Below are 23360 nucleotides of genomic sequence, written 5' to 3'. Positions count from 1 at the left end.
CACTGCAATCAATCTATCTGCAAAGAGCTTTCTATTATAAATGAAGAGATGGAATGGAAATAAGGAATAAATTGAATGCAATCTAGGAAACAGACTTTAAAGCAATTAAATGCAAAGCCCAACAATTTCTTTTTCATGTACCTCTCTGTAAATTGTAATTATTACACTCATTACTCATATACAAGAGCACTGGAGAACTATCTTACTATAGGCACTCGATTTTTGTTACACCTTGTATCATTAGAGTTGGTATTCACTACAGCAGGCAAACCAAACATCCTAAAACAGTGTAATAAAATAACTATCAATAATTGCTGATATTATAAAGAGAATAAATAGTAATATTGAAGGTTATTCTATATATATTATAGAATACATATTATTCAATAATATTATTCTGCACTGTCTCAGTCTGACACCCCTAGAAGTATGCATCATAAATAGAAGCATGTTCTCTTTACTTAGTCTGAGACATGCAATAAGCATGTGGCTTCTTACAAGGGTTTGCATAGTGGCATGTTTTCTGAGCCATAGTGCATGTTCAGCAGTATGTCAGAGGCTATTTTTCAGCAGGCAGTGATCGCAGAAGATCAGTTCCCCTCCCTTGTAGTATATTTCAGAGACAGAAATAAAAACCATATTAATTCTAATTTACTTCCAGGCAATGATGATAGAGGTGAGGGAAGAAGTAGGAAAACAGGGAATTCTACACCAAATAGCATGGTCTTATTAGGTGATACTCTTCCAAGCATTTACATGGGAGGTTGGCAGCTGCAGTATGTGCCACCTGTAGGGATGACAGACTGTGTGGGGATAAGGAAAACTATTTCAGAGAAAGAATTACAGAGGTAGCTGAGAGAACAGAGAGAACTGGCTCTTATTTGAGCTGGAAGGGTTTGCAGTGAAGGATTAATAGAGGCTACACTATGTCAGTAAAACAGGATATGAGCAAGGAATAAACCTAAGGTGATGTGCATTCTCTAGGCTGCAACACCAGCCCCTGCCTGCTGCAGAAATGTGACTGCCTCAGAAGTGCCTCTATGGTTCCTCACGTGTCCTTGCTCCCACTTTCTGCCCTGCTCTCAGAGTTTCCAAGAGGCGTGCCAGTACCAAAGATGCTGCTTCAGCTTTTTACTTGTCTCAGCTAAAGCAAAAAAGGAAAGAGGGCATCACATGGCTGAAAGGGATGTTAAAACTCTGTCATTTACTTTTTTTGTTTTTATTCATAACTCATCTGTCTTCCCTATGGCCTACCAGGAGGAAGCTCTTTTCTGTAAGGATGTTGAGGCACTGGAATGGGTTGCCCAAGGAAGCTGTGAATGCTCCATCCCTGGTGGTGCTCAAGGCCAGGTTGGACAGAGCCTTGGATGACATGGTTTAGTGTGAGGTGTCCCTGTCCATGGCAGGGGGGCTGGAACTTGATGATCTTAAGGTCCTTTCCAACCCTAACTATTCTATGATCCTATAAAACACGGGGGTCTCCAGACAGAGCCTGCTGGAGGAAAGTGTAAGGTAAAGTAAGATGGAAGTTTGATATGGGGGAGAAGGGGCTGAATTTTCCTCCTAAGAAACCATGGGCTTTCGCACTGTTTGACAGCTTTTTTATTTATCTGAGTGCTGTCTTACCACATGGTCAGTGGAAAAGATTCCTAGCTTTGACTTCTCTTTCTTGCAGAAAGACCTATCTCTGCTTATCATAGTGGCACCCTCACCCAGAGTGTGCAAATAAAATCACAATCTTTTCTGCTGAAAGTATTCAACTTCATAGGAGACATGCAGTAGAGCAGGTCTTAGATACCAAGGAGCTGTTACTTAGTTCTTTCTGACCCAGTATATATTTGATTCAGGGTGGACAGCACGAACTGGGGACCCTCCAAAGCTTTTTTCTGATCTCCAAACTCTAATCAGGGTGATGGAGAAAACTTGGTTGCTGTAGTCTGAAAGATCTAAAAGGTGTATTTTGGAAATGTGTCCCTCTCTAAAAAAATGTATCCATCTAAAACTGTTCAATGGATTTAACCAAACACTTGGTTAGGATCACCATTTGGAGACACCAAGTATATCCTGTGAGAAGTGTCTTCCTTCTTAAACTTCAGGCTGTATGATTTCTCAAAGTGAGATCACACAATTGGACTCCCAGGTGTTGGCCTTCAGCTCTGCTGTGCTAACTGTGGCTAGCTTTGCAGGCCTGCTTTTTGGCTGGGACCTGTTATTTGGTTCCTTCCAGAACTTATGTTAATAACCAAACAATCTTCTCAAAATAACAGGAATTTGTTGAGCACACACTAATTTTTAGAAAGCAAAAAACTAAACCATAAAGCAATAGTGATAGGACAAGGGGTAATGGGTTCAAACTTAAACAGGGGAAGTTTAGATTGGATATAAGGAGGAAATTCTTTCCTGTTAGGGTGGTGAGGAACTGGAATGTGTTGCCCAGGGAGGTTGTGAATGCTCCATCCCTGGCTGTGTTCAAGGCCAGGTTGGGCAAGGCCTTGGGTGATATGGTTTAGAGCGAGCCCATGACAGGGGGGGTTGGAACTTGATGATCCTAAGGACCTTTCCAACACTAACTATTCTATGATTCTATGAATTAACAAACTATTCCCACGTGCAGCTGAGTGTGTCTACCCTCCATACAGGGAACCTCAATATTTTTAAGCTTCCTAAAAATCATCCTTCTCTGCCTCTCCACAGAGGACCTCCAATCTGGATAGAACAGTTTCTCTTCTTAACTCACTGACTTTTCTCTCTCCATTTCATTCAGGGAAAGAGTCTTTGAAAATGTCTATTTTGTTTGTAGCCCTTTGATCTGGTAATTCACCACTGGAGCAAAGTGTCTTTCAGCTGGTTGGAGACAAGAAATAGGTTTCACAAAGCTATTAGTTTTTGCCATTGTCTTTAAGTCTGTATAAAGCATTTCTTCAATTCAGAAGCCTCTGTGGTTGCTTGTGTGTTTTGTTTCAGCAGTTCCTGTTAAATTAGGATAGTTCAATTTGACAGGAAGGTCTAATGACACATTGTAGCTACAGAGTAACTTAACTCCATCGACCTGATTACACATTATAGTTACTCAAATAATTTAGAATCAATATGCAATTCTTAGATTGTTGTATAAGAGCTTCATATCTGTGACTTTGTTGACATTCAAGCCTCATTTGCTTTTCAGCGTCACAGGGAAGGAAGGATGAATTTGAGAGCAGTTATATACAGTCCCTATGGGTTAGCTCAATCATGTCAGAGCTTGAGTTTTCATGAGGTTATTGTAGGCATGAAATAGCACCACAGATTAATAAACTTGATTGGCACTTCCCATTATAAAAGATCCATTTGGCTGTTCAAGCTGTAACTTCTCTTGTGGATATCTGTCTGTGTGGAAAATTTCAGACAAAACTTTGGAGCTGTTTCAGAGAACAAAGCTGAGGGAAAACACAGTCTTCTGCCTACGTTAATGACAGCTGTAGAAACCATTTATCTGAAATACTTCAGATAGCTTATCTTGTGGAGGAGGGACTTGAGACTGGGAGAAGGCAGGGAAGGAGAGAGAAGACCTCTGGTGAAGATGACTAGGGGTGTGCCTCATCTTTGCACAATGGTATGATGCCATCCCAGGCAGAAGATAAGAACTTCCTCTCAATATTAGTGTCAGAAATACTGGTAATTTTTGAGTGGGGAACAGTGCACTTAAGATGGCAAGACCAACTTTTGCTGTCTATCTCAGTTGTTTCAGCTGGCTTGGATTCAGTCGCCAGGACACTGAGGTGTTTCCCTTCTCAGATGGCTCCCAAGGGAGCATGTCTACAAGCAGGCTTCAATGCATGTGCCTAGGTCTCCCTTTAGTGGTGATGTGCAGCAACAAAACCGCCTGGGATTGATCCTACCTGCAGGGAGCTCACTTCTTCAGCAGAAGTAATGTGGCTTTCACTGGTGGTCATGTGTTTGGTCTGACTCTGGTCTAGTCAGCTAGCATGCTTCAAAATGCACCCTCTCTACTCTTCCTCAGGCCAACAATCAATAGGTTAGAGGCGGGAAACGACAGGGAGTGAAGGTCTGGCTAAAGAAATGATCAATAGGCTTGGAGCAGGGGAAAGGTGTGCTGTCCTTTAGTAGGTGGAACAGCTTGGCAGAGGATGGGATTTGGCTGTAAAGGGAAGAGACATGGAGGAGTTGTGAAGGAGACAAAACAAAGTTTCTAGGGGGAAAGCAGAAGATGAGGAACAAAAAGCAGAACAAAGAAGCACTATTAAAAAAAAAACTCAGGAGAAAACAGTTTATAGTGACAGAGCCAAGTTTAAAGATTTGCATGGCAAGACTTGGTACTAAACTTATGAAACATTCAGCAGCTAGTCACTACAGAACTGCTGTGAGCCAAATTCTGAAAAGCCATAAAATCTGCTTTTCTTTTTGTATGGTGATGTTTAGCCCAGCACCTGACTCTTACCTGACTACCCATTCTTTGCTTTTTCACAGGATGGAGGTACTGCACTTCTAGCTGCTTGTCAGTACGGGCATGCAAAAGTAGTGGAAACGCTGTTGAAGCATGGTGCCAACATTCATGATCAACTTTATGTGAGTTATTTGACACAGATAATATTGACAACACTGGTGATGGAACAAATGCGCTGTTGGTTGAACAACAGCAGATGGTCTGACTCCAGCACAGAGAAGCATTTGCCAGATGTGGTTTTATAGTACTCTTCTAAGATGTGAATTCTGTTAACTGTCTGCTTTTCGTGATCCTGGGAGAAGTAGTACGAAATCAGAAAAGACGTTTTGGATGTCTTTTGATTTGTTATCTCTATGAAGGATCAAATCTGGACCAGATCTATGTAATTCATTAGCCTTGAACAAAAGACCATGTCACGTCCTACCAATGATTTTCATTGCAGACAAAAGAGTGAACAGCAATACAGACCCTGAGGTACTAGAGTCAGATCATCAGTTTTCTGTCAGAAAGAGTAGTAAAAGTTAAAATATTTAAATCTTTACATATCTGTAAATTGTTTTTTAAAATATTAGTTAAAATTATGTTATTTGGTATTGGTGTATTTCTAGCTTGACAGTGTTTGCCCTCCAGGGCAAAGGATGGTTAAAATGGCTGAACTGATGTTGTTTAGTTGACTTTTCAGAAAGCGGGATTGAGCAAACGAAGCACTGGATTTAATTTACTGCAACTGAGACACAAAAACATTGAGTTTTTCAGCATTCAACAGAAACAAATGGTAGATTTTCTTTCCACTTCCCACTGCTCATTCCTACCCTGGGGCACTCAAAACTGACAAAGAAGAAGTTCCACAGGAATATAAGTTTTTTCAGCTTTTTCCAGGGGCTTTGGATCTGCAGGATGCTGTTGAAGTCTTAGCTCCCACAAGTGTGCATGGGAGCTAAGGGCTGGTGGCTGCAGAGGTCACTGGGGGCTGTGTACTAGACGCATAGGGGATCTCCACCTCTGTGCTGCCACCACCCTGTTACTTATAAAGAAAGGTGTTTCACCTGCACTGCTGTGCAAATAGCAGTTGCCTTTCTAGTCTGAGGACAGTGATTCATACCTCTGCACGGTAATCCTGGGGTTTACCACTCAGTTTAAAAATAGCCATGCTGACACACCTGCAGACACTTACCTAGAAGTAAAGGCAGTAAAATAACTTCCTTATTGTCTCTCTTGGAAATGAGCAATATGTGCAATTGCATTTAGAGATGTATTTTTATTGCTTACAGCCATTGGGCAAAACCAGGCAGAAACGTTTGCTTAATAAAATAAGAACACAACCTCTTGGAAAAGTGTGTTAGCTTGGCTGCTTTTGTGGGATGTTGCCAAGCTGCATTTGAGAAGCAGTAACTGGCTGGCAGGTTCGCTGGCAGGTTCACTGGCAGACAACAAAATGGGAGGGATTTTGAGCAGCATTTGGGTAGTCCTCCTAAAACCATCTAGATATTTTAATCTTAAGTTTAACCATGTGAGGGAGGAGTAGAGGGGAAGATGAGAGAATACCACAACTCAACAGTATGTCTTGCAGAAATATGTTATAGCCTTTAAAACAGCTTTCTCATTACAGCATCAATTCAAATCATGTAGGTGATAAGGAACCCAAGGTCCTCCATCTTTACTGGTGCTACAATAAAAAGCTCTTTTAATATTACACAATCTAGTTTCTAAATGGAAGAGTTATTATTACACTTGTCTCTGGTGGAAGCCTGCAAAGCACCTAATACCATTCTGTTATTTCATATACTCTCATAGCAACCAGAGAAAACAGCCCCTCAGAGAGCCCAGGGGTGTGTGTTTCTAGTGCCAGCAGACACCTGTTTTGTTTGCCAGGACATTTGTTCTTGAAATCAAAGCCAAACACTCTAAATTCAGTCCCTGGGGTGCTATATTCAGTTCATGCTTCACCAAGTCTGTGCTGAGTTTTGCAGAAAGAAGAGTAGCTATGCAGTATCTCTTAGCAGACAATAGCATTTGGTCCCAACATAGTGATATGCCAACAAGGGCAACAACAGACTTCTACTAAAATGCCCTGTAGTTTGCATATGCATGAGATGACATGAACTCTATATTTGCATATCTGAGATGCAGTGAAGGGATGTCTCCAATTAAAGAGTCTCACCTTCTGAGAAAACTTGCCCTAGCATGTTCTGTGCTGAGTGCTGTGGTTATAGGATGGGTAAACACCTGTCCCACCCTCATTGCAGATTTCCACTTCTAGTTGGTTGGAAGGATGATAATGCTGCTTGAAATTTTTTCATCAAAGAACTTAATGAAACATGACGTTTAAATTCTTTTCCTAAGGAAGAAATTCCTGTGAAGTCAAATTCTGAGAACATCTGCACATGAAAGACACGTTGAGGAAAAATTAAAACCCCAGATTTGTTCACAATCTTTGTTCTTCAAAAGCTTTGCTCTTCCACAAGCTTTTGCAAGAAAATGCTTATTTCTTACGGGGCTATGACACAGTCTGTCTTACATGTTCTACTTTTACATTATTATATTGGAGGTAAAGTCTCTTTTACAAGGTGTGCCAGAGCAGTGGCATGGTAGTTGTTAGGGTGGCCCAGTAGTATGGCAGAGTACTTACTCATTTAGCCTCAGGGGCAGACTTCAGTGCTGGAGCCTCCAGTCTTGCAAAGTACTTGACCAGGTTTTCACCATGCATCTATGTAACAGAACACTTCTGCATGAACATATAAAAGCTAAATGAAACTACATTGCTATACAGGATGAATTTCTTGTTATGTAGAACAATGCTTCAATGAACTAGACTCTTAGGATTCCAGAACCAGGATTTAATGTTTGGTCTGTCTGTGGTGGGAGCCAGCACTTGTGCATACAGAATGAAAATATTACCATGGTTTGTTATGAGCTGTACTGTGGATTTTGGCAATTATTTACTGAGCATGGCTGTATACCTGCTGCATGGCATAATGGCTTAAGAACCAGAACTTGATTCTGTTTGGCTTGGTTTTGTGAGGAAAAGTGGCATCACTTCAATACAGTGTAAGATGGATGTATTTGTTCTTAGGATGGAGCTTCTGCAATTTTCCTGGCAGCACAAGGAGGCTATCTGGATGTCATCCGGTTGCTACTCTCTTCAGGAGCAAAGGTTAACCAGCCACGGCAGGTAAGCTCAATACTTGAGGGCAGAACTGGGATCTGATTTTTTACAGTTATGAAAAATTAACACTGGAATTTTCTCCAGGCATCAGATTCCCATGGAAGTATTTCACTGGAAGGCAGATTGTGGGGTTTCAGAAGAATGGCGTAAAAGGGGAGAATCACCTCCTCTCGACCTGTTGATCACACTTCTTTTCATGCAGCCCTAATGCTGCAAAAATGTACAACCAGTGGTAACCATAAGCATGAAATTAGCTCCTCTGCAGGCTGTGGAGCTGCTGTTTGATCATTAAATGATCAAACATTGATCATTTGAGTTAGATTTGTGGCTGGTTTAGAGGTCCCTGCTAGGGAGCTAAAGCTTAGATCCACCCTCCACCACTGTATGCTGGTGTTAGGTGAGGGTGCAAGAGACTTCCTAGGTGTCAAACTACTTATGGGATACACAGCATATGTGGTGTACAGATAAAAATAAAAGCTCTCTTGGTTTCCAAAAAAGGGTTCCTTAATTGTTCAGCTGTTTCTTGACTCTAAAATTGGTGCTTAAATGGTACATTTAATATGCTGCTTTGAGTTGCCAGATGTGGGTATTGCACAGCTAGCTTTACTCCCAACACATAGAAATGTCTGGTTAAAGACAGGGCTTCCCAGGAATCTTTGTCTACTTTAATGAAGTCTCCCGTGTGGTCTGCTGAAACCCTGCAGGCAAGGTTGCTGTCCTGGGTCTTCACTGCACATTTTAAATTGATGGGATAAGGTCTTGTCCTTGCAATCAGTCACATATGTCTGCCAGGTGGCTGTGATCACTGACTTGCAGCAACTAAAAAATCATCAGGCGAGAGCAAACGAATGTGAAAACTCTAATAACAGTGGACAGCATGGCATGTGACAAGCTTTGTCAGGCATTTTCAGTATTTCCTTTCACCTAACAAATCATAGCCTGGCAGCAGTGACTGATCTATATGACTTATACTGCACCTGTAGGTCTGTGTGGCCTACTTGCTGCTCTGTAGTGTAAGGAAACTAGATTAGCATTTTATGTGTTCAAACTAAAGTAATTTTCCTGCTGCCCCCTCCTGCACCTCTCCAGCACTGGAATTGTGCTGGCAGCTACTCCCTGGACTGATGCTTTAGCTGCTCCTAGGCTTCCTCCACACTGTCTCCCAAGATCAAGATTAAAAAATGTTAAAAACTGTTAATTCACACAGTCTAAAAGATCAGTGTAGTAGGATAGGTGTGCATTAATGCCTTTTGAGCTGGTCAAAAGAAAGTTGGGGCACCTTAGATTTAGCTGAACCATGTTGCCATAAAAACTGCATCCTGCTAACCATAACACACCAGCTAATTCTTCTGACAATATTTTTTTAGTTCTCTAATCCAGTTCCTACAACAGAACGTTTCATGAGGCATTTTTAAATCTTAGTTGAGGCAAAGACTTGACTCTGTGTGAATGTGCCTCCTGGCTGTTTCATCTCTGGCAAGATGGGCTTACTGTGCTTCAGGGTACCTCTGATCCCTGCTAAGATTATGCCTGGATAAGTCTGTGGCATTTGTATTTGGACCCACTGTAATCTGAAACATTTCCTTAACAAATGGAACATTTTTACTGTTTAATTAGTAAAGTAATGGTTGGATAGACTTCAGTCTCTCACCAACAAACAAATTTGTACTTTGTTCGAAGGTGGCATGCTGGTCATGAGGAACGTAGCTCTAGATGGAGCAGTTTTGATGCCAGATGGCTCTTACTGTCAGTTACAAGCTACATTGCCCTCGCTGCTGTAGGAAACTCTTCTAAGCAACATAACATTGAATACAGGGCTGCAGAGTGCCAGGTGTGAGTTCATGCTTCTTCCTCATGGTGTCCAAGTTTTCCTCTCTACTTTCTGAATCTGGGGGCTTAATTCATGTGCCTGAGTGCTTGCATTTGTCCTGTATGTCTCCTCCTGCTGCTGTAGCGGGTACCAGTTCCTCTTCAGGCTCATGTCCCATCTCCCCATGTCACGGGGGCGCTCATGACACCACAGAGCATCTCGGATGACATTGGCTATCTGTGTGCAGGCCCTCCAGCTCAGCCGACTTAGTAGTGAAGCTTCCTGGCAAGTTTCTTTCCTGACAATGTATTTTCTCTGGGATTTTAGCTGCTTTCTGTTCTTCTTAACATTGCAGAGCCGGGTAGGAATTCTTTTGTCATCTTTTTGTCTAGACAGAGCTTGGGGCAGTGTCTGAAGCCTGGTGCAAGAGGTGTTACTTTACTTCTTCAACTCAAAGCGAGAAGATTATCTGCCAATGATTTTTACACTGTTTTGGCAGCCTGTGTCCCAGCAGCCTCTAGTCTGACTGGGTAAGCAGGTTTCAAATACTCTGAAAATTAATTATATAAGCCAGTAAATGCATAGAGAGTATAGACTTCAGGCAAACAAGCAATTTGCTATTAGCAAGAACTGAAATGATGTAGTGGTGTGAGAAGACTGATGGGCAGAACAGCGGAGGAGATGATGCTGAGTAGCCTGAGAGTAGGGGCTCTCTGTACCTGAAAGTCCTTACTGGGAATTTGAGGGGTATTTTACTTCTCACCCTAGTCTGGCCCTTTCTAAAACTCCAAGCCACAAGCAAACATTGAGATTCAAAGCTGCAAGGCAAAGTCATTAGCTAACGGATAAGATAAAGAGCATTGGAAATTTTGGTTAGAGTATGTTTGGAACCGCTGGCTGCTGGATATAATGAGAGGTAGTCCATATATTCCAGCTTGTAATAAATACAGAAATAAGCACAGCTTAAAAACATATGGGGTGTTTAACACTGTTCTAGGAATGTAGTGGTTTGCCGTCTGCTGGGTGGGCAGAGGGACAAGGAAAAGAAAACAGTTTTTGAACTGTATCTTTCTCTATTCTCACTTTCTTTCTGACTTGTCTCTAAGCCCTAATGTCTGTTTACACAGGAATTCTCAGGTGACCTTTTAGTACAATGCACTGTTTTGCACCATATAGCATATGCACCATATAGCAACATGAAAATGGACAGAAAATTCATTCACTCCATATAAATTTTATATTCATTTACATAAATCTGCATATTAGATGCTATTTGCTTAAGAGAGAAAAGCTGACAATGGTCAGTATGAGCACACCATCCACTTCATCATCATTCTTCTCTTCAGGCTAAATCCTCCAAGACACTCATCCTTTCTCACAATGTCTTTTTGCCTCTAGCATATAACTGAGATACTGAGGTTGATGTTACCCAACGCTTCTGTTCCTTTTCATTTATACCTGGAAATAGAAGTTGTTCTTACAAACGTCACTGTGAGAAAAATAAAGCTGCTACGTTCTGCGTGCTGTGCTTGTGCTTGCATTTCTTGTATAAACAGAAGTGTGGATTTGCACAGCATCTTCTTTATGCGGATTCAATTGTGTGGGCAAATTCAACTGCTCTCTTTTCCAAGTTTTATAGGCTTTTTCAGTGCCCCTATTGCGATTTACTAGAGCCCTCTGGTGGGGGGAGACTAGAAAAATATGAAGTATGGCAGGGAAAAAGCTGTAAACTGGAGAGGGACAGTTTTTGCCATCACACTAACATCACATACACTGTATACAAGAGAGCCTTTGTTATTTTAGAATCAGAAAGAACACTCATTGTATTAACAGGATACGTACTAGAATGAGGTCAGTCACTAATTTAAATTAATTAATCTATAGAGAAATGATAAAAGAGTGGGCAAAGATTCTGTTCCTTACCATTTGAGAAGACTGAAGATCTCAGAAGGTGCATTTGCTCTTTCACGGAATCAGAAATAGGGAAACTCAGAATATCATACCAAAGAAAGAAATAACTTTTCTGTTTCTTTGAAAGGATTAAGTCACTAGCCCATAGAAAGCAGAGAATTTATGCAACAGTGGTTTTTTTGGACTGCATGGGCAAGTCATATGAATCTTCAGCTGGCACTAAGGAGAGATTTCTTCTTTAATTAAGGTAGAAATACCTTATTTAAAGTAAAAAGTTGTTTTCTCCTGAAACTTCTCATTAAGATTCTTTTGGAAGCCCCAGTATAATTTGTCTTCCTTTTTCCTGCCAAGTCTTCAGGCTGCTGTGGGTGGTGAATGGAACTGGCAACTGCTGAAGGCAGTAGTGCTGAAGGCACCCTGCTACACTTCACTTTTATGTTAAAGTCCATACAGGAAAAGCCTTTTGTTAAGGGCCCACAAGAATCAGTTTGGCACCACATAACTGCTGGAGTCCTGTAGTCTGGAGAATCAGGCCATTTAGAAGCAAAAGGAGGAAAAGACACAAAACTAAATTCTAATTGAAGTGAGGAAGACTTCTAGCACTTCAATTCACCTTTGCCTTTGGGATGAAAATCAATCACAAAGTCTAGCTTATTCTGAATGTGCATATTATTTTCTGAAGTTTTCTGCTCAAGTAATGATTGCACAGGACAATTTTTCCAAAACAGATTATTTGAGGTTGGATTCCTTGATAATTTTCTTGTTTTCTAGTGGAGTTGTTGAACATAAAATTTGTGAAACACTCACCACCAGTGTAAGGCAGGGTGTTTTTAACAGATTCCCTGAGGATGGGTAACGTAATTTAATGCTGAAAGCTAGTGATCATCTTGCATTGCTCCTTAACTTCTATAAACAACCTCTACTCCACATGTACAGAGACCCAGCTGCAGAATCTCCACATGCATGCTGATATTTGCCTGTTACCTTCTGTCACATCTAGCCACCTAGAGTTCAAAGTACACTTTGGCCTTTACATTTCAGACTTCCATATGTATTTGAGATACAGCTGTTAAGACAAAGTGACTTTTAATTGTTCAGACAGTAATGTATGTTTGAGGCCAACTATGTAAGAGAAAGCAGCTAAGGATGGCTCTACTCCACAACTAGAGCAGTTTTGTTTCGACTTGTTACACCAAGCTCCCATGTGCTTCTGGAAACAAATCTGCGTATCTCTTTCTGTGATGAGGGATTTCATTGGGGTTGAAGTACATCCAATCCAATAGTCAGACTTGGGTGGTAATATACCATGGAGCACAGGATCTCAAGGTGAAACCATTAGCAGTCTTACTCTGTTTGCAGGATGGGACAGCTCCCTTGTGGATTGCATCGCAGATGGGTCACAGTGAAGTAGTACGAGTAATGCTGCTTCGTGGAGCTGATCGAGATGCCGCCCGGGATGTGAGTAGACTTCTTCCTGTGCTCTGTCTGCAGTTTAACACCTCCTAGATTTTTCTGGGGCTGCAAGTCTGCCTGGTGTCCCAGAGTCTGTCCTGTTTGCCATGATGTAAAGTCCCAACATGGGCTCCCTTTCTCCTGTTGTGGCTGGGACAGCTTCCTGGAGGGACCTTCTGGAATAAAGGAATGGAAATGTCTGTATAAAGATGATCTATGGTGTCACTGGTTCATTTTACCCCAAAGTTTTCACCTACCAAAGCAACAATCCTCCTGATGCTCTAAAACCACAGCATATGCTGTGGAGTTGTCTCCTCAAAAGCTTTGAGCAGAGAAGACCCCCTTCTCAGAGGTGTGGGGGAAAGCTGGTGTTTCCCTCTAGCCAAGGGGAATGCAGGTAAAGCATTGTTAACAACTGGACTGACCTTCGTGTCTCCTTCCAAGGATGGTACGACTGCTTTACTGAAGGCTGCCATTAAGGGGTACAATAATGTGATAGAAGAGTTGCTGAAATTCTCTCCCACTCTTGGCCTGCTGAAGGTTAGTAGTGAAACACGTGGATTTTTAGATAGGAACTCAGGAATGAGTTTCTGATAAAAGATCTGACGTTTATGACTATGACAGAGGAAGATTACAAGGAGCTTGAGCCCAAAAAGAAATCAAGAGAAAAATTAAATTATCTTACTTAGCCTTTAATGCCACACACAAATTAATCTTTTTAAACAAAATTGTGAGTTTGAATAAAGCAGAATAAAGAAGCTTAGGAGTCATAGAAGGAATTTTCCTGCTTTTCATTATTTGATTTTATTCTTACTGTTTATGGATTGCTCTTAATAGTGCAGTTCTTAGCACTGTATGTGGCCTTCTATTGCATTTTGTCAGCAAAATAGTATCCTAAGAGATCTGTTGTGAGCAGATTCTCTATTTGTCTTTGTTTTCATCTGAAGTCAGAAAGTGACTTGAAAAATAACACATTTGGAAGCTACTTTTTAATAGCTTATCTAGTTATATTTATCTATAAATCACATACTTTGATAGCCTCTGTGCATGCAGCATTGGCAATTTTGATGTGCTTGAAAATCCAGGTGGCATTAACTTAGTTGTTAATTAGAAGTATGAAATAGCTTCCACACTTATTTGAACTGTCAATTTGCAGCCACAGACAAAAGGCCAGCCATAAAAAAAAGTCCCCATTCAGCTGTCTGACACTGAGACCATTAATCATCAGAGAAAGAAGATAAAATGCACAGATGGTTTCCATTACTGCTTGCACTTCTGTTTCACTTGCTAATGGCTGGTTTTGCCAGGCAGAAGCAAGTGCTGTGTCCATTTCACCTCTTATCAATTGACAAGGGTAATTTTTAAAAGGAAATACTGCTGTGGTGAAGTGAATTTGACTCTCATTTTTATTAAAGCATTTAAAATCACCTCCTTCATAGCCTGCTAGCCTACCAGCACCATGTCTGAATCAGACACTATACTTCTAATGACCTAGTTTATCCCGTGTTACTTCTTTCTTGTTCATAGGTTTGTTGTTTGCGAACATCTGTGTTTCACTGCCTTTTGTTTTCTTCCCACGCACGGTACAAACATTTCCATTGGTATTTTCTAGAACGGGACCTCTGCTCTCCATGCAGCCGTCCTGAGTGGCAACGTGAGGACAGTGGCACTGCTCCTTGAAGCAGGAGCAGACCCGTGCCTGAGGAACAAGGTACGTTCTGGCACACTCTCCTGGGCAAGGAGCAGTTGGGAAGCACTGAGCGGTGGAGCCATGTGTGCCATGGAGGCAGCGGCAGCCCACGTTTCTGTGTTAGTCCACAGTTGCCTCCTGTTCCTCTCCTGAAGCATCACCGTTCAGTCCATTCATTGCTGTATACAGGCATCTATAAGGGTGCTGGGCAGTGCCACTGGTGATGCTGGTTCTTGTGAAGTAACATCAATCTAAGGATATGTAAACCATGCACTCACTCACTCAAGCACCACAAATTGTTAACTATAACTACTCATGGGCTAGCTAGGTTGCATTTCAGGGGAAAAAACCCCATACGTTATGTTTTCATAAGTCATAAGTTACACCATACCTCCCTATGGTCGTGTAAGAATGATATTTCTGCAGCAAAAGAAATGTGTATCTGGGTGCCTCTAATAAGAAAACTTGGTTAGAATTCAGGACATCGCTAATACAAAGAAATCCTGCGTTACATGTACCTTTACCATACCTTACTGTAAATTTGTTAGTTTAGTGAAATACTTTCATATTCTTTTTGTAACAATAACTTTTCTGCAGAAAAAAAATGGTCTTTTCATATTCTTTTTGTAACAATAACTTTTCTGCAGAAAAAAAATGGTCTTTGTTTTTGCCTGTAAAGTATTTTAACATTACATGTTTGCTAATTTCCATGAAAATGTCTTCCTCTGACTTGTGTTTATAAACTATTTGTCTCTAGTATTGGAGATCTAGCTGGGTTTGCTAAGCTGTGCATGGGTGGTCAGGTATTTACTTCTTGTTTATGACTGGGTGAATGACAGTTCGTAATACAAGTAACCCAGCACGTACCTTCTGAATGTTTTGGTCATTTAATATAAAAACTGTGCCTGTTATTTCTTTATCATTCCACTTGATGGCAGCAAAGTTAACGACTCTCATACAGTAGTTCCTATTAACAGGCATTTTGATTTGCCCCTATCATCCGAACAACACGCAAGATTTTTCTGCTACTGATGGTGATTTGCAGCAGAAGGGTGTGCAGTATGAGAAAGTCTATGGCTGTAATCTCTCCTACTGATTTTTTTTTTTGTTAATCACATGAAATTTGGCACAAGAGAGTACATTTGCAGGACAGAATTCCTGATTTTCAGAAGTAGCTTCATTACAAAGACAGTTTGTTACCAAATTTGTATTCAATATACACAGACGACCGAACTCTGATGTTCTATTACCAATCCTACAGAATAGCACGAATTATTTCATAGCAATTAAAGTATTCTCTCAGATCTTTATGGACTTTTTTTTTTGGACTTTGGTACTTAAAGACCTGCCTCATCTCCCCCCCAGAAATCAGTACTTTTGTGGCAGAAGCATAGGGATACCATTTAACCTGGACAGTGAGCACAAAATAAGATGACCACTTCGAACCCACACTGGGACTATTTTTAAGACTTAAGTGGGAATTGCATGCTGAAAGGTGATTTCTTAAGGTATCTCCACCAGTGGTGGGACAACATTGGAATAGACCCATCATTATAATGCCCAGTAGCATCTTCTCTAAAGTTGAATGTTTTTAAACCATGTTTTGGAAATAATTGTTCATTTCTGCTAACCCAAGGGTTTTTTCATTCCAGGCAAATGAACTTCCAGAAGAACTAACGAAAAATGAACGAATCCTTCGACTCCTCCGCATGAAAGAAAAGCAAGGGAAAAGCTAATGCAGCCCTGTAGCAAATATGGTTTGACAGAGATGCCCCCTGACCACAGCAGCATGACTGTAAACCTAGGTTGCCCCAGAAGGGCTTGTTGGAACAGTTTGCAGAACTGATTAGCCTCTCCAGTACACTCTCCCTGAATGCATGAGGCCCTTGCCATGGGGTCACCATGGGCTAGGACCTCTTCCTGGCATTACTGAACACAGGACTGCAATGAGAGGAGGGGTTGGCCTGGGAGCTGCCTTTGCACTGCAGCCCCATGGTGCTGCTGCCCTCCCTTTGCTGACAGTGCTAGCTCAGACCATTCCTCTCTACTTCCAAGTGCCACATGGGGCTAGAGGTGAGATCCCACCTGTGACATCCCAACAGAAAAAGTCCTCCTGCCAGCCCAGTTCTTTGATAACATTTTGGCTACTACATGAAGCTCCATGAAAGACGATTCAGAGAGTTACAAATGATGCCAAAAGCTACCAACCAAACAATAAGCAAGGAGATGTCCTCCTCAGTTGTAGCACCTCGATCTGTCAATCTGTCCAGCAACAGGAACACAGCAGAGCAGCTGATAGCATTTTGCAATGTGTGCACAGTGCTATGGGGATCCATCCCTAACCCTGCTGTCTACATACATGGATAGGGGAGGACCAGTTACTGGGCAAACCAACCAGGACATATCATTCACTGGTGCAAGTCCATCAGAAATTCAACTGTTGGGCACAACAGCACAGATGTTGTACAAGTGGTAGGTATATACGTATGTTCTGCATGTGCATATATATGTGACACTATGGTTTACTACCCACAGCTACTATGCAATGCACTTGTTCCCCAGGTCTGTGAAAGGAGTTAAGGGAGAAGCTCACAGTGTACAGATCTTTTAATAAGAGGGCTACATGTAGCCACATGCAAACAGGATCACTAACTGATGCAGGCATGGAAAATGAACTCTCAACAGCAGTTTTAGCTTTTGTTGTGGTTGGGACACTTGGACACGCTACCAGTGCCTGTGTGGGGACTGCAGTGCAAATTGTGAGGGTTTGTGAAGAGCTATGTTTGAAACATGCTGATGAAAGATACCCCATTAAACCCCAGTCATTTTTGTAGTATAAATAGTATATACTACATCTTGTTAGCCAAAAATAAAATAAAAAATAGAGTTTATTTTACAGTGAGTTGAGATATAAAATTAGCTCAGTACATAAATCCAGGCACTTCAGCTGCCTTCAAAACTTGACAAACTACTGCAAAATTGCTTTAAAAGCTAAAGACAGGGAAGACTGCAAAGAAACCAAATATTCCCTGATTAAGAGACATCTGCCTAGGATTCAGCTGAACTGTTGCACTTTTGCTTCAGTGAGTTAAAAAAAACCCAAAACAACAAAACCACATTATTTTAGTGAGCCATCACAAAGTAATGTAATTTACTCAGTGCAAATTAGCCATATGTCTTACCAATCCTAAAGTTATTGTTTTTGTAAATTAGGTAAGAAGTCATGATTCTGTTGAAGAGAACAGAAGTGGGCGTACCTTTGCTTGCAAGCTGAAATTGCTGTTCAATTTCTATTCAGCATTAGAAAGGAAAGCTTTAACTTTTCCAGCTATATAAGAAGACACCAGAGAAATCTATTTGTTTAGGTAATTCATGCTGCTGTATTTTTAAATTAAAATAATGTTGTGCCTAACAGAAACTTGCAGACTAACTGGTACAGAACCAAAGAATTATGCAAGATGCTTTGAGCATGACTGTATCCAGGGGTAAGTTCTGCAAAAGACTAAAAAATACTGTATATGCAGCAATCTCAAGAGCCTTATTGGGAACTTAAATTCCACAAGCATTACATGGGACTGGACTCCAACTTCTTTAATAAGCAACACTGGAGAGGATAGTTTTATTCAGAGCCCCCACTGGGCTGAAGATGAACATACTGTTTTGGGGAATGCTAGAGGGACTCTAGGCAGCCCAGCCTCAATATTGACCTTTCTCCCTAAACTTTCCTCAGATCAACACCTGGGGACAACCACACTCTTATGGTGAAAAGCCCTTTCACAGTTGTAAAGGAGGAGGGTGATCATCAGGTGGTCTTCAGTAGTCATACTGGGTGAGCAATATATACTCTAAATATCAGACAGGTTGTAATGAACAAACAGTCTTGCTAAAAAATGTGGAAGCATCCACTGTTGGTGAGGGCCTCCTACTTTTTTCTGATAGCAGAGCATACAAATGAGGACAGTGCAAGCCAACAGTGGTCCTGTGACAGCTGGAGTAAGCAAGCTGAGACAACATGCAGGTAGGTGTTCAGTATCTGCAGGTAGCCTCTCCTTCCTTCCAGATGTATTTCCTTGTGAGAGTGGTATCACCCCAAAGGGGGCAGCTACTCAGCAAAGAGCTTCTTCTGGAATTATGCCTGTTCATGGGAAGATGCACGCCTGCTCCCCACCATTTAGAGTAGGACTTTCAAAGTTGTGTGTCCAGCTGCCTCTGTGACTGGCCACCACAGCCAGGGCTGTCATGCACCATAAGAAGAATGGGGTGCTATGTCCAGCACAGAGCATCTTCTGACCACCTTCTGAGAGGGTGCAGTTACCAGGTCCTCTTCTGACAAGTGATACTGGGCTATAACTGACTTTTCTTATTTCTAAACAAAATTCGGGTTTTGTGGGGCTGGCACTGGTTGAAGGGATAGGCTTGTAGCTCCCTCCTTGCTCTCACTAGTGTTGGCTGATCTGCATACGAGCTCTGTGTAGCGAGCTCCATGGTAGAGAAATGGCAGCAAAGACTTTCTCTGCCCCATCCAGGCTGAAGTTGAATCTAACTTCAGCAAAGATACTATTCAGCCAACACGGGACTTTTAGGCATGGAAACCTTCCCACTGAGAGCATGTTTCATCTCTGCCTTTCAGATAGTAGGTTGCTAAAAGTTTTGGGTTCCCTGTAACAAAAAGGTGCTTATTCTGCCTGTAGATGGGCCTGAGAGATGCAGTACTGTTTCTCACCATGCAATTGACCTTTTCACAGAGAAACCTTAATAATTCTTAGTGTTCGTGTAGCTGCTGTTATCTTTAAAGTGCTCAGTAAATATTGCTGTGGTTTGTTTGTTGTTCTAAAACGGAAACCTACTTTCCCTTTGTGGCTGAAGTGATTCACTAATATTGACAGTAGCTCTTTGCATAGTTGTTGTGCCTTTTGTGCAAGGCTTTCAAAGTGCTCTGCAGACACTATTACCTTTGTAAGTTCCAAAATGCACTGCTGGGGGAGGCAGCAAAATAGATTATTTCACTCACACACCAGTGAAATGCAGCAGCTGTTTATCAGTTCATGTCAACAGACGAGTAAATTTAGACTAGAAATTAAGGAGCATTAAACCCATTTCACAGATGGCAGGATGGAGCTTGGTACCACATAATAATATGAAATAGAACTGTGACCAGCCCAAATTGTTTTTTTGGGTTGGGTCCTGGTGTTTCATTCCCCCCAAAAGTGCTGTATATATATATCCATCTTACAACCCCCCAGAAATCAGCTCCACTAGCATACTGCTTTTAGGATTGCCTCTCTGCACATTAGGATCCATGAGCCCAGTGTGCTGGGATTTATGCAGGTGCTACAGCCTGGTGACTTTCCGTCAGCTGCAAGTGAGCACAAAGGATGTGCCATCAAGAACAGGCTACACAAATGAATCAAGGAAAGGCATAGGGCATCTTTCTTTAATTTCACTAGTATTAAGCCATTGTAGAGTGGGAATGAGCACAAGGGAAGGCCCATGTTGTATAGAGAGAAGTAGCATCCCAACAGTGACATGGTCACGGCATAGCCTCAGACGTCCTAAATACAGGGACCTCTTCATTTAAGATGATCACTGCAGTGCACTGTGCAGGGACATCTATTTAGTAATGATACAAAAGGAGTGTTGTACCTCCTGACTTGCACATGCTGTTGTCTTGGAGCAAAACCATGTCACTATTGATCCACCCACCTTTGTTTAGTTTAGAAGAGCTAAGAGGATTAGAGCACCAGATCAAACAGCTGCAGGTCATATTTAATGCACTTGTAACAATGAGAGTTATTTGCCTCAGAGTTGTAGCCTAATTGCAAGAATATTTCATGCTTCTTTATTCAGACAGTCATGGTGACTAGTGGGAAATCTGCAAGTAAACCAAATCTCATGTTGTCTCAGAAATTTCAGAATTGGTGTACAGAAAATGAGGTAGCACAAACCCCAGCCCATTTAAACTTCACTTAAATTGAACACTGAACAGACAAAATACTACCTTTGTCTGGACCCCTTGAGTCAGCGGTGTTAAAATGTTAATGCTTACTACGAGTCCAACCAAAGATTATACACAAGGCTCTGTTTTTCAGAACCAGAATATTGTGGTGCACACACAGGACTAAATGGAGTTGTGCCTTCTTACAGTGGCTCTGCACTTGGTCCTGGGAATATCACAGTAGTTTCACAGTTTTCTGAATTCCACAGTTTGTTTTGACATGCCATTTTATGCATTTATGAAACTTATATAAATTTGTGTAACTCCATGTAAGACTAACAACAGAGATGTTGTTGCTTTGCTAAAACACTTTTTTCCATACCATCACTTCAATAAAACTTACTATACTACTCAGATTATCCTGTCTGCATACTTCAATGTTTCTTTCCTTTCTTCTGTATCCTACTCTTTCTCTGTGTAGAATACCAGAATTAATTTCCTGTTTAAGTAAAGACCACTTTGTTCTATCCCACTTGATTGATTAGACTTCTATTATTTTCCAGGTCTTTACAGATGAGATAGCATTCACAGAACAAATAAAGCCAACGTCCTGGCTTCAGAAACAGGGAAACTTAATTTAGCATGATATAATGAGGTTTGTTTCAAAGATCCAGACATCACTGACAGACTCCCCTTGACATTAACATCTGTTAGGTCAGATCTGAAGGGAAGGTTATAAAAAGCAACCTAGGAACCAAGACTATATTTCCATTTATTTTGTCAAACATGTCTTTGTGCTTCTGTTACTATTGCTAAATCTAAAACTGGCCCTTACACTGATCTGACCTATTTCAGTTAAAAAAAAAAAGTCAATAGCCTCCTGATATCCTTATTATGTTATGCTGTGGATTATGTGTGCTGTAAAAGGGGAAAAGAGTCTACACTGAAAGCCACATTTTTGATCTTGTGTTTGACATCCCAGGCTTTTTGCCTTATTCCTACAATTTCCTATTGTGATGAGCTACATTTTGAATCACTGTCAAAAATTCCTACAGTCACAACTCCTCCATCTGCACCTCCATCTATTCAGAGAATGTAAAGAGAAAGTGCCGTAACTTGTTCATGGCTTAAATCACTATGAAGGATTATTTCTGGTAGCAGGAAACTTAAATTTGCACATGAAAGCGTAACAGAACAGTGTCAAGAAGCTGAAACTAGACAAATTCATGCTTCAAGTTGTGGATTTTCAGGAATAAGGATAATTATGTATGGAAACAAATTGCTGAGATGACACCTTCATCATTTGAGGGTTTTGGGGTTTTTTTTAATAATTAATTTTCATTCTGAAAGAGTCATTTCACCTGAAACATTTTGTGGTTGATGCAGGAACTAACATCATGTAATCATAATAGTCTCCTTGTTCTGAAAATCTATGAATCAATACATTTTTTGTTTAATCTCCTCAGTGATTTTATTAAAGAGATGCTAACTCTCATGAGGCCGGTAACAAGACGATATGCCTAGCAACTGTGGCTGTAGCTAAACGGCATGGCAAAATGAAATCTGAGACACATACGTAAGTTGTCTCTAAATCCATTTCGCTCTCACAATGTTGACAAGGCATTTTAACTGGGCTAAAGTTTTAATGTCCTGCTGTTAATGTTGAGTTAGTTCTCACAGAGCTGGCACGAGGGTGGCGTAGTGCTGACCTTGCCAGAAAGCAGGGATGAGCAGAGCAATCTGGGATGTGACAGTGGGAACACAGATAAGCTAGGAATGGAAAAGGGATGGAACTTTTTGCTATGGCAAATGTTTCACTGGCTTGGATGCACAGGTGGAGCACAACATTAACCTACAACACAGACTTGAAGCAGCCTGAAATTTTGTATGCACTGCTCAGATGTGCTCTTACGTGGTATATATGTTACATGCATGCATACACACTTTGTATCCAGCATATGGGTATAATTTCCTTGGAAAAGTGATACCAGAACCTTGTGGTTTGCCTGTCCAGACTACATCACATGAAGAGGCAGAAGAACTATTTCACTTTCTGAAGACTCCCAGAACAGTCCCTGCAGGCACTCCCTTGGCCATACTACTGCATCAGACGCTACTAACTGGGACAAACGGTTATAAAACTGACAAAAGGTCTTCAAGTCCAGCCATAAACAGGGTGTTCCTCAGGTCAGCCGTGGCTCATAAACCTGTCTCTAGTCTCTCCTGCCAAGTCAGATTTTGGTAGTGCCCTCAGGGACTTCCCTGTGACAGTTCTGCCCATATTCTCTACTTCAACAGCAATCCTGAGTTACTCACCATGTGAGCAGCATGGTGCTCACAGGGGCTTAGTAAACTGACATTAACGAAACCCAGGAGAATTCATTATACACAGTCATTAATAGGTCAGACCTTGAATTTGTTATCACATCAGTGCTTATGCACAGTACCTGGCTCAAGTACACCCTGCACCTCTTCGCTCACAGTAACAAGTGCAGCATGCCTCCAGACCCTACTGCAATAATATACTGCATTTCTAAAGTGTTTTCCTTCAACAGCTCACTGGCTGACACCTGGGTTTGGAGCTCTTGGGCCACATGTTGCCATGCAATTTGCATCACTTTACAAAAGAGAAAATTGCACTGGAGAGGTTGGGACTTGCCCAGATTGTCCAAAAATCTGTAGCAAAATTGGAACAAACGTTTAACAATTTGAATTCAAGTCCCAAGGTTTTGCTACTAGGCAATAAATAACTTTGCCCAATTGTAACAAAAATGAACAAGCTTCAATGACTTCAATGATAAATACAGAAAGGATGTGATCTTAAAGAGTAATTATATGATTTTTTAAGGTTAGGTAGTGGGACACTGGCACAGTTTGGTAGAGGAGCCATCAAAATACATTAGGGCAGATACAAAGATGAAAAGATAAAAAGACTTGATTCAGCATCATTTG

The 23360-nt window shown here is 41.2% G+C and overlaps 1 protein-coding gene across 3 annotated transcripts in view; it reads left to right on the top strand.

Moving 5' to 3' along the window:
• The window catches only part of ANKRD29 (ankyrin repeat domain 29), a 36241-nt gene extending 19606 nt beyond the window's left edge, over nucleotides 1-16635 (top strand). For all 3 annotated transcript variants that reach the window (XM_061360515.1, XM_061360516.1, XM_061360513.1), the window contains 6 exons: nucleotides 4468-4566; nucleotides 7518-7616; nucleotides 12691-12789; nucleotides 13228-13323; nucleotides 14396-14494; nucleotides 16126-16635. In XM_061360515.1, the coding sequence (XP_061216499.1) occupies nucleotides 4468-4566; nucleotides 7518-7616; nucleotides 12691-12789; nucleotides 13228-13323; nucleotides 14396-14494; nucleotides 16126-16209 (576 nt within the window). In that variant the 3' untranslated portion in view covers nucleotides 16210-16635. The remainder of the gene's footprint in view (nucleotides 1-4467; nucleotides 4567-7517; nucleotides 7617-12690; nucleotides 12790-13227; nucleotides 13324-14395; nucleotides 14495-16125) is intronic.
• The last annotated feature ends 6725 nt before the right edge of the window (nucleotides 16636-23360 follow it).

Source organism: Neopsephotus bourkii, unplaced genomic scaffold, assembly GCF_033783945.1.
Source record: "Neopsephotus bourkii isolate Nb327-2 ecotype Australia unplaced genomic scaffold, CSIRO-AGI_Nbou_v1 NB_1027, whole genome shotgun sequence".
NCBI lineage: Eukaryota > Metazoa > Chordata > Aves > Psittaciformes > Psittacidae > Neopsephotus > Neopsephotus bourkii.
This window is presented reverse-complemented; position numbering and strand designations above follow the sequence as displayed.